At 40.8% G+C, this 12530-nt stretch overlaps 1 protein-coding gene across 1 annotated transcript; it reads right to left on the minus strand.

Annotated features, from left to right (window-relative positions):
• Positions 1–827: 827 nt before the first annotated feature.
• col8a1a (collagen, type VIII, alpha 1a) lies at positions 828–12160 on the minus strand. Its single transcript, XM_058082353.1, has 3 exons — positions 12026–12160; positions 3309–3621; positions 828–3229 (listed from the first exon to the last, which is right to left on the minus strand). Exons 2-3 carry the CDS (start codon positions 3610–3612, stop codon positions 1293–1295), a joined length of 2241 nt encoding a protein of 746 aa, XP_057938336.1. The 5' UTR covers positions 3613–3621; positions 12026–12160; the 3' UTR covers positions 828–1292.
• Between the last annotated feature and the right edge of the window lie 370 nt (positions 12161–12530).

Raw genomic sequence — 12530 nt, forward strand, 5'->3', positions numbered from 1 at the left:
TTTCTGTGCACAATTTGGTATGTTATTTAAACATATTTGTCACCAAATTTGTTAAGAACCCCAAGTATAGAAGCAGGCATAAGCAAAAAAAAGAATAATTTGACATTATACTCTGCAAATGTTATGAATAAATGTTAAGGCCTGATAAATACATATGTTTATATTTATATATATATTTGTCACAATGCTGGAGTTGATGCCTTAATTGATAAAGGCCAAAACTATACACATGTATGATGATCTAATTAAATTGTTTTTTGGCTGCACTTCACATTTTTTGCCACATGGGGTAGCTGCCACTTTTTTTTGTTCCATCTTCCTTGCACACACTTTACCTTCACGTCCTCATATTGAAATGTATAAACAAATTGCACTCATTTGGCTTTCCTGGAATGACATCAACAATAAGACTGCATTCACACTTGAGGTTTGGTACTGTGGTCCAGACAAAAAAAATAATATTTAATATAATAACATTAATAATATTATTTTTAATAATAATAATAATAATAATATTTTTAATAATAACATTTTAACACTGGTTTGTGTTTTGGTGAACACATCAAACAGAATAAGAGTTCAATTGCAAATGGACCAAGATTCACCCACAGACCGTTCGGTACACACCAGGGTGATCACATTCATTCATTCATTTGCTGGAGCCTATCCCAGCTGTCTTTGGGCGAGAGGCAGGGTACACCCTGGACTGGTCGCCAGCCAATCACAGGGCACATATAGACAAACAACCATTCACACTCACATTCATACCTATGGACAATTTGGAGTCGCCAATTAACCTAGCATGTTTTTGGAATGTGGGAGGAAACTGGAGTACCGGGAGAAAACCCATACATGCATGGGGGGGGACATGCAAACTCCACACAGAGATGGCCGAGGGTGGAATTGAACCCTGGTCTCCTAGCTGTGAGGTCTGAGCACTAACCACTCGACCGCCTGATCACATTCACACTTGGCCAAATTGACTGTAATAACACACCAAATACACTATAGAGTTCATGTTTACCAAACCAAACATAACAAGTGTGAATGCACCCTAAATCATCCATGTGGTCTTTGATGTCTTTCTTTCATACATTATTTCTAAAATTGCACATGGGCTTAGCGGCTCTGTGGTATAAAATCTGTTTTATATACAGAGCATTATATCTTATTGGTCAAACTGTCCTCAGATTGTTGACTTTCATTCTGAAAGACACCTTAGTAATTTCTGATCATATTTCAGGTCACACAAAAAAGTGCCCCCCTTTTCTATTTTGACAAAATGTCTTTTCTTACAGGGGATACAGCAGATAGCCAGAAAAGGATGAGTGCACGTACTGCCCAGCATAAAGTCCTGCAGCTTGGTCTGAGGGCAGCTGAATGTACACAGTGTCCCCTGGCTGCAAAGGTAAGACTGCACTTCCTGATGCTTGGTCTAGGTAGCCCTTTTTGTACTCGTCATAAGTATACATGACCGGCTCATTGTTCCTCATCAAGGCCACCCACACATTGGCTCCTTTGCAATGGACGTGGTAGGCAAAGTAATAAATGCCGGGCACTTCACAGGTAAAAATACCTGTTTGGGGGTCGTAGTTTTGTCGACCGTTGTACAAAGGCTTCTCAAAAACCACTGGAGTGTTCACAGGCGGGAACGGAGTGGTTGCTATAGCGGTGAATGCTGGCATCTCCAGCCCGCTGGCTCCCATGACCTCTGCACCGTTTGCTCCATATTTGCCCTTTTTGTCATAGCCACCGGCCTTAGCACCATCCAGTCCAGGACCCATCTGAGAGAGCACGCCTGCCAGATCTGGAGACATACCGGGTTCTCCTGGTGGGCCTGGGGGTCCAGGAGGGCCAGGTGGCCCACTCTTTCCTTGGGGTCCTGATGACCCGTCTTTCCCTGGAGGTCCAACAGGACCGGGAACACCTGGAAAGCCTTCACCTGCAATGCCGGGTGGACCAGGAAGACCTCCATCTCCTTTTGGCCCTGGAAGACCAGGTGGCCCAATTGGGCCTGCTACACCATCCATACCGGGGATTCCTTTAGGGCCTTGAGGTCCCATTTCACCAGGTAATCCACCTTGTCCTTTAGGACCTGGAACTCCTGCAGGTCCAGGTAAACCAGGAAGACCTTTGTGACCGTTGTCTCCTTTTGCGCCATTTGGTCCCGGTGGACCTCTTGGCCCTGGCTCTCCAAGTTCCCCAGGCAAGCCATCGGTTCCAGGTAATCCAGGAGCACCAGGGTTACCTTGAAGTCCATCAGTCCCTTTAGGACCTCCTTCTCCACATTCTCCTTTTGGACCTGGTAAGCCTACACCTCCTGCTGGCCCTTTGGGTCCTGGAGGACCTAGCTGTCCATTTGGTCCCGGGGGTCCAGTCATACCAGGCAATCCTGGATGGCCTTTATCTCCCTTTGGTCCTAGCAGTCCCGGCGGGCCGCTCATACCTTTATCACCCTTTGGTCCTTGGAGGCCTGGTTTACCAAAGCCAGGTAGTCCTGCCTTTCCTGGTAAACCAGGAGGTCCTGGATGACCTTTTGCACCCGGCATGCCTGGCTGTCCTGGAAGACCATTCTGACCTGGTTTTCCTTGGCCAGGAAGGCCTGGCGGGCCAGGTGGTCCTCCCTCACCTGGTGGTCCAGGATGTCCTTTTAGTCCTGGATGTCCTTTGTCTCCTGGAGGTCCTTGTGGACCTGGCATCCCATTCAAACCTGGTTTTCCAAAACCAGGTAGCCCTCTTGGTCCAGCAGGGCCTGGGAGTCCTGGCAGACCCTTGTGACCCGGTTGTCCTGGCTGTCCCATTCCCTTTTCGCCTTTTGGTCCTTGTAATCCTGGAAGTCCTGGCAGTCCTTTGTGTCCTGGCTCTCCTTTGGGGCCTGGTTGCCCTGGCAAACCCTGTCCACCCGGTTTACCTATTCCAGGTAGCCCAGGTGGTCCTGGTGTCCCCTGACGTCCTGGTTGTCCAGGTGGCCCAAGTTCACCCCTGGGGCCCATTTGTCCTTGTGGCCCAACCTCACCGACTCCTCCTGGTCTCCCTTGTGGACCTGGCAACCCTGGTTTACCTATTCCAGGCGCTCCTGGAAGGCCGGGAGGTCCTGGTAGCCCTGCGGGTCCTGGCTGACCATTTCCTTGAGGACCAGGAGGACCTGGAGGTCCTTCTGGTCCAGGTGGCCCAATTGGACCTGGCTCGCCTTGAGGGATTCCCTCAGCACCACTTGGGATTGTCTGACCTGTGAGCAAAGACATGACAATATAAGCAGTGAATTATAGGAAACCACCTGTACCGGGTAACAGCTAACAAGGTCTTACCTTTGTCTTGTCCACCATTATATCCACCCCCTTTGCGAGCCTTTTCTTTGCCCTTCTGCATGGGCATCTGGGGGAGTTCCTTCCTGTAATGGGGATACTGCATGTAGGGTCCATCTTTGCCAAGGTACTGCTGTTGAGGGTAGCCTTCATTTCCCATGCCCATGTGTTGGAGATGCTGCATCTGCATCTGCTGCTGGTACGCTTGAGGGTGCTGCTTGTGTCCATAGTATGCCCCGTCGCTCATATACACAAGGACTACGAGCTGGAACAAGGCCAGTAGGAGGGCAGGCCGAAGGGACGGCATGGCCAAGGCCTACAGGGCGATAAGACACTTAAACAACAAATATTTCCAATTATTTTCAATTGCACTCTAAGAATAAATACAAAGCCAATGACATATCCAATTAAAATAACAATTCATGAATATAAACATCAACAAATGTATGTAATTGTCTATTAATTAAATCATGAAATCTAATCCTAAAAAAAACAGTTGATTTATTATTTACATAATGACCAATCTAATGGCAAACATGTTTATTTCATGAGTGATTTCTATATTCCATTTAATGACATTCACATTTATTCCATGGCAGTGATTATTTTATGTATTTTATGGCATTTTTAATTATTTAACTACATTCATATTTATGTGATGGCATTGACTGATTTATGTATGCATGACCATTTTAATAATTTCATGACATTCATATTTATTTAATGGTGTAGGCTGATTTATGTATTTTGTGACCTTTTTAATAGAGGTCGAAAAAAAAATGTAATTTGATTTTTATTTATGTATATTTTGGTCGCATCGGTTATCATTTCCCCTTTGTGGCGCTGGTCTTGTGTCTATGTGTGTGAACAATGTGTTTTACTTGTATACTATATGCCAAAGTTCATTCTTTCATTTAAGAGTCTAGTTTGGAGTTGTTAGCCCCCCCCCATCGCCCAATCATATGTATGGGTGCACTATTTTGCTTGTACTTCTGTATAAGTGACAAGAATAAAGACTCGTAACTAGAATGCTCCAATAGATCGGCCACCGATTATAATCGTCCGATATTTTGCAAAAACACAAGATCGAAATATGCCAATAAACACCATTCATGGCCGATCACAAAAAAACGATGGCTATGCAGCGGTGACATGACAACACAAACATGAAATCAATGTGCATGAGTCGCCAAAGAACACACACAAGAATCAACACGAGTCTGTACAACTCCATTGGTTTCAGTTTGACAGCTCGATACACGCTATGCCTGTGTGTTTGATCACTCCCTCAGATGTTTGACTTCTCTTGCATCTTTCTATACGTGCTTTACCCGGCTGTGAGCTTTGACGACAAGCCAATATAATATTTGAATATTTCAACTGGCATGACTCACCCCATTCTCCTGATATTTTTTTGTCTCAAATTCCAAAATGACTTGCGGAAGTAATTCCACTTCAAGCCAACATAAACCTTGGAAAGCGAAGGATGACGGACTTATTAGATAGTTTGGTATGTCACATAGTTCCATTTGCGCGTCTGTTTACAGCGCCGCACATAGGTGTGCCTTGTGTCGTATTCACCCAGTGATCCGCACCCAGTGTGGACGCACATTTTTCTCGACCTGCTCTCCAAAAAATCCCAGGAATGTTTCTGTGTGGACAAGTCTTATAACTCAACTTACATCGCGGTCATACATTGGGGACAAAAGTTCGGACAATTCCAATTGTGCCATCCGTGATAGGCTATTTTTTTTCTCCCATGTGTTGGATCCTGTATTTTTCCACAGAAATAAGGTCACACTGATGGGTCGATGGAAGCATATACTAAATAGCTATTTGTAGACCACGTCCCCAGGCAGCTCCAATATAGGAGACTAGATGGTTAATTGAATAGAAGCTTAATTTGATGATCTTTGTCAATGTGCCTGTTAATGTTATCTTTATTGGGGTACAAAATACATATCCTGTCAACTAGTGGTTTGACTAGGTTTGAAAGTCCATGGGTGAAAACATGCGGCTCCTATTTTCTCATGACGGTGCAAACATGTTGGTTTGGTGCCAAAACACGAGTGCCGCCTTCCAGCTGTTGGCTTTGTGCCAAAACATGATGGACGTCTTCCTACATGTTGTACAAACCATGATGTAACCCTGCATGGTTTCTACAGTGTTTTTCTGACGTAGTGAGGTCTCTGCACCATGAATAAGACTCCATGGTGTGTGAATAGTCCACCTCAGGTATTCAGTCGTCCCTAATACCGCCTCCTATTTCCATCTTCTCATCAGCTCCCGCCAAGCTTTGACCTCCATCCCATTCAGCTTTTATTCAACACACATTTGCCCGAGGTTTTCGGAATTCCTGGCCACATCCGGCCCTCTTTGGATCTCTGGCCTTTTCTCAGTGGACTGGTGATTTTGACAGGAGCTTGCTACTGTCTCTCTCCCACTGATGAGAGCTGGCCTTTGAAGGGAACCGACCGCCTTGTTGCTATGGCAATGCAAGTCAGACATGCCAAAGCATCTGACGGAATGTGATTGAGTTCCGCGAAGAAGACTTGGAGAACCGTTTGAGGCTTTTCCCAGTATCGTGACGTGAAACTAACGTATTTGCACACAGAGGGTGTGCAAGAATTGCAAGACGGGCTCCATCAAATGCGCTGGTGAGCTACATATGGCCCACGGGCCACAGGTTCCCCAACCCCAGTTTAGGTAAACTCAGGCATTAATTTCACATGTCACCTTTGGTTAGTACTAATACAGTACAGTTGAACATTACCATACACAGAAATGTTATAAGGGAGACACTTGCCATATCGATGTATCCCGATGGGGTCAGGCTTGTGTGACCTAGGAGGTGCATGTCAATTGCTGTCCTTGCACAAAGCAAAAGCCAAACACACCCACATTCATACCTATGGACAATTTGGAGTCGCTAATTAACCTAGCATGTTTTTGGAATGTGGGAGGAAACCGGAGTACCAGGAGAAAACCCACGCATGCATCGGAAGAACATTTGGAATTGAACTCGGTCTCTTAGCTGTGAGGCCTGCGTGCTAACCCCTTGACCGCCGTGCAGCCCCTGGATTATTATTATTTAATCCTAAATATTGTTCACTTCCTGTGTATCAGTGAACACATTTCTTAAAGGGGAAAAAATGAGTATTTTTTTAAATGTTCAAAATAGAAAACATAAATAAAAGTCAAAATTGACAGAAACATTGTATAATATTGAGTAAGTACTAAGTACAGAATATATTATCTTAAGTGAATAATACTGAGAATAAACGAATGCTATGATTTTCCTCTGAGTGAACATGATGGCAAAACAATATTTATTAAGTGTTTATGTAAAATGTCATAGAAATATTTAAATAGCATGTAAATATAATAATGTGGAACATTTTTTTGACTGATGTGATTGACAGATGACTTAAGTGTGCCAACAGCTTACAGTGTAGCGTGTATGAAAAGGTGTTTTTAAAAAGGATGGAAATATTCTGACAACAACAAAAAAAAAACAGTGCGGCCAAACAACGGCGGCCTGTTTGCTTGTCACACAGGAACACACACCCTGTTGTCATGGAAACCGTGAGGAAACACCTTGTGACTCTACCTGCCTTACTTTTCCGTATTGACACATAGGTGTTGCCTCCCAAGCCACTCATTCATCCGCCCCACGTAACGTTAACCAGCAATTTCCACAATTTTATTTGTTATTTGAGGAAACGAGAGTGAGCATAAAGAAAGTTTGTCAACGCACAATAGTCATCCATTCAAGAAGGGACAGACACATGAGGTCACATGTGTATGTAGGACATGGCATGAGCAGTTTGTCACGTTTGTGGCATTTACAGTCTCATTTTATGACTTGCCCCACTCAGAAAATACTTCACGTGCGCCCCTCGTTTGTGCAGTTATGGCTGTTTTCTTTTGCTGAATTTGATGTTGTGCTACTTGTACATAGAACAGCAAGTGTGGAGGATGGATGGATGGATGGAGGAAAGCAGTAGAACCATGTGACTTGCCCCAACCGATTAGACAGGGAGTTATAGTAATAAAAACTTTATATGATAATAAATACAGATTAAAGTAATCAGTTTCACTCTCATCACCATATTACATTTTGTCACCTGTTTCAGTAACAAAAGGTGAAAAAATACTATTTTATAATTATATAAAAAATTATATTAAAATTACTGAGATTGTTGAAAAGAATTCTAAAAATTCAAATATATATGTATAAAAAGTACAAATTTATAAATATATATTAAATGTATACTGTATAACCTTTACATTTTCTATCCATAATATTTTTTTAAAGTTATTAAAGTAATTTAAAAAAGTGACTTCTCACAGCCAATCAGCAAAGAGGAAAATGATAAAATGATAGAAAAATACATATTAAAATGTACATACTTTTCCTTTTCACAACCATTTGTTCAGCCAAGAAAAGTGATATAAATGGGGAAAAAATATTAATAATATAGATATATAATATAATATAATGCAGTCATACACTACTGTACTGTATAATGTACATTTTCGGGATGCTCATTATATTTTAATGGTTGTCCTACCTATAATGACAGTGTACGTATATTAGGAATTCATCAGTTTGGTTTTCATCATCTCCATATTATTAGGTCCTCATGAAAGTCCAATGGGATCCAATAAGAGAGATAAGATAAATTGTGCTTCTAACATACGGCTTTTTCCCCCTCTAAAGCACTTCCTGGTCATGCCTACAAATGCAACAAACCCCACTCCAAATAAACACATTTTCTGCGTGCTGATACTCCTCATTCCTCCACAATCCATCCATCATCTGTCTCCAGTCTGTCAGATGGAGACAACTCTCTTTCCGCTGTCTGACTGCTTTCCTCTGCTCTCTGTGTGAACAGAGCGGCGTCTGTTCGACAACCATCTTCACTCTCTGCATCTAATCTGTCCTCTGTTTGCTCACTGACCCCTCCATCTTCTTGGGAGACATCCCAGTTCACTGACTTTAAGACACTTGATGTCCTCATGGAGCAGGAACCACTAAACAGTAAACACGCAGTAGCACAACATACACAAAGAGAATGGCTACTCCTATACATTGAGTACAATCTGCAGTCTAAAGGTGTGAAAGGAACTCATTCTTGCATTTGTCTATGATCTGGACTAGCCAAAAGGTCCCCACGTAAGACACAAGTCCCCATAATTAGGTGGGATTTCAAGAATTGTGTCTCACAAAGATATAAAAACAAGCACACTCATTCTAAAGTGATGAAAGAACTTGCATTTTTTTATGTGGACCAGTCAGTCCTTACAAAGACAAATGTCCTCACATTGACTTGGCATTAAGGGTGACATGTTAAGGGGAAACGGGGAAAATAGGTCATAGTTGCATTTTTGTTATACACGGAACAACCAAAATGTGGAATGTCCTCACATTTCAAATGTTGCACCACACTAAGATAGAAAGTCAAGAGCAGACACACACACACACAACGCAGTCCAACATCCTAGCATCGTACTTTAACGTGGATCAAACTAAATGTCCTTCCAAAGACAAATGTCCACATGCCAAAAGTCACTGCAGCGATAAAAAGACAAGAACCAAAACACACTTACACAGCTGTGCATCCTAATGACCTAGTGTGTTTACCTCTGCCCTTCTTCTTTGCACAACCAGAATAACTTTGGGGGCCTTTTTGTTCCCTTGACCCCCCCCCCGTTCCCTGGGCCCTTGTACAACTTTGCAGAATAATGCATTCATAAATACTGTTGACGCACACTCACACAAGAAGGCATTCAAAAGGAACCTTGGTTAGCGTACGCACTGGTTAGTGTATTTTTTGGTTTACATCGAAAATTAAAAAAAAAAATTGCCTCAGTTTTTTGATGGTCACATACTATGGCCCACATCTTGTCGTGTTATTAATATTATTAATATACTGTGTGAGTCCAGCTGTGCATATCTTAACAAAACATGCCTATTAACATGCTCTCAGAATGAAAACCGAAACCAGAGTTCACTGTCGCTCAGCTTTGTCGCCCCCCCGTACTAGGACGTCATCATCAGTTGACTCTGTAGTTCTTTTTACACCACAAGTCTCTGCCTTTCTTATTGATCAAGGCTGAATAATAAATGGAGCCAAAGAAAGAAGTATTTGATAAAGATGGTGAGAAACAATATCTCTTATTTTCCTTCACTGCTCGTCATCGCTCGTTATCCCTTTCATTTGTCATTTATATGCATTTTGAATTGTTTTCTGCATGTAAAACTATACTAAAAGTGTTTTGTGTTATCATTTTTGCGGTAATTAGACTACCGGTAATTAGATTTGTATTAATTAACAACGGATTAATGACACGAAAAGAGGATCCAATGTACCTGATTTTCTCACAAAAATTGACATGATGCAATCTAAGATTATAGAATATGTGGTGAATAGTCAGAGTTTCACAGTGTTTGCAGGCTGTTGAAAAAGTCAAATTTTAATAGAAAAAACACCCTAATTATATAGAAAATATATATATTTGTATTCATTAGACAAAATATCTAAAATGCTATTGGTTTGAACAAATAATAATAATGTTAATACTAATAATAAATTCATGTTTTTTGTAATGTATATGTTGGGGGAGTACAAAAACTGCATTTTTTCTTTCAATAAAAAAAATCACAAAATCAGAGATACTGTATCTTCAGTTTTAAAACAGTTTGTAAAATCCTACAGTAAATATAAAGAAAAATATATATTTTTTTGTAGCAACTTAATTTTTTGTTTAAAAAAAAATGAATCAAAACATTGGAGATAATGTATCTGCAATTATCTTTAATAGCTCTTAATTCTAACAAAAATATATATTTTTTAAATTAATTGGAGCGACATTTTCATAGAAAGCAATACAATCTCAAAAAATATACAAGTACAATGTGACTATTATGTCATGCAGTCAGTGAAAATATGCAAAATGTGTCAATAGATGACTTTCACTGGACTAGTTCCTCAAAATGTGGCTTGGGGGATACAGGTGCTTCAAGAGAAACCCACAAGCGGTCCATGTGTAGCTTATATCCACAATTTGGGACCTAACCTGGATTTTAGGTCAAACCCTGCAGTACTGCATGAGTACCAAAACCAAAATGGCACTAGTGCCAATGTAAATCAGACCGAAAAAAGAAGTAGCTATAGGTGACGGTAATGCTATGTCATTTCTGAACGATTAAATTAGTGCACTGAAATTAGGCAAAATGAGTTATGGTAACTGTCACTCACGTTTCTCTGACACTGTCCACACCAGCAGCGCTACACTTCCTCATTATCCACCAATCACACTCATGTTGAGGGTCATCTACGAGCACCGGAATTCTGAACATCAACATACAACACAAGCAGATCGCTACACTGAGTTAATTTTGCTCAATCAATACACGACTCCTCCATGCAGGGTTAATGAGCAAACATCATTGGAACGGTTGTCCACAATTTTTTTTACAATACCCAACCATACTGTTCAAGTTCAGAATGTTTACTCTATTCTTCTGTTTCGGGACATTCAGGGAGTGGGTGTACTGCAGATATTGTCTCATAAAGAAGCAATTTGTCTACCTTTAAAGTCCCTTATGGCAGCATGGATGTGCAGTGTAATTGGTGCACACCCTAGCCGGTGTCTAGCCCATACAGTGAGTCAATGAGGAAGTATTTACACTGCACTCTCTTCTCACCAAACTGCTGCTCTTGCCTCCACGGCGTACATGTGACAGTTTGGCTTCACCTTCCTGCACGCTCACCAAACATTTCAATGCCTATTTGCTTTCATTCACATGTGGTGCACACTGGGGGGCGGGGACTCATGGGGAATAGGAAGTTCTGGAATATGCATTCAAATTCTAATCATAGCCTCTTGGATAGAAGGCCGGGAACCATATTGGACAACCCATTTGATTTCTATCATCCAATCACAGAAGAGAGGTAAATATAATAATGGAAGAGTTATTATGTTCAGAAGAAAGAAAGAAAAATTTGGATATAATGAGATATCATAACAAATACATGCATAATAATAAAAAATTGATAACTGACAGTCATACCGAAGGGATTTTTTTAATCGTCCCATATCAAAAATAACTAAAAATAAAATCAAATTTTGCAAGAAACAACTTGTTTTTAAAAAAATAATATATTACATTGCAGTATACCCATTTTACCCATTTTATGACTGATGCAAATTAAAAATATGTATCACCAATATTTATTAATTGCTGATTTTAGTTACAAAAAAAATATCAGTTTTTGTTATTATTATACCATTTTTGTCTTTTTTTCCCCTTGTTTGGGGGATAAGAAAAAAATTATTAACAAAATTATTAGCATGGAAACATTTTACATTGGCAAAAAAAAAATGCTTGGATTTATCCAAAACACAAATACTATAATAAGTGTAAATCAACAAATAAATCAAAAAATCTTTATTGTAAATATTGGAGATACAGTGCATGTTTTTCTTTTAATTATTGGAACGTAAATATAAAAAAATCAAAAATGAGTAGCTTATTTTGTAACAAATCTTATACATTTGTATGAACTTCCCGTGTGAAATTAACAATTGCATAAATGTTGCAATGTCAACCTCCAATACATTTGAAAAAACTAGAGTTAGAATGTAATAATTTGAGAATAAAATGCATTCTGAATAAAATTATATATGGTGTAAGGAAGGTGAGCGCTTACCTTTGTGGGTCGGGTTTTATGACGAAATAATCACAGCAGTAAGACTCAGCGAGAGACAGAGGGAGAGAGATAGATGGGAAAAAAAAGCAGCAGGATGGTGGACCCCTCTGAGGGAACCCTGGGATATGTGCTCATAACAGATGTCCACCTTGTGGACACAGCTTATATCTGCTGCTAGGTGGAGCCACAAGGACGGGAGGGGCCAGCGATACAGCCTGAGACCAGGGCAGAGGGGTGGGGGGCAAAAAGAGTGGCAATGTCTGAAAAAATTTTTTTTTACAGGCACAAAAACATATTTCTCAGCTGAGCACACACACAAAGATAAAGACTAATTTTGTCCCCCTAGTTTATGTCATCTAATGGCTACAGAATGCATTAAAACAGTGGCACAGTGGACACATTGTTTGGCCTCACCTGTTCTGGCACGCGGCGAAGGAAAACCCAAACAGACCACAAAGCAAGCGTGTGTCCCACACAAGTGTGTGTACTCGCTACTAACTAAATA

The sequence above is a fragment of the Doryrhamphus excisus genome, chromosome 9, assembly GCF_030265055.1.
Source record: "Doryrhamphus excisus isolate RoL2022-K1 chromosome 9, RoL_Dexc_1.0, whole genome shotgun sequence".
NCBI classification, from domain to species: domain Eukaryota; kingdom Metazoa; phylum Chordata; class Actinopteri; order Syngnathiformes; family Syngnathidae; genus Doryrhamphus; species Doryrhamphus excisus.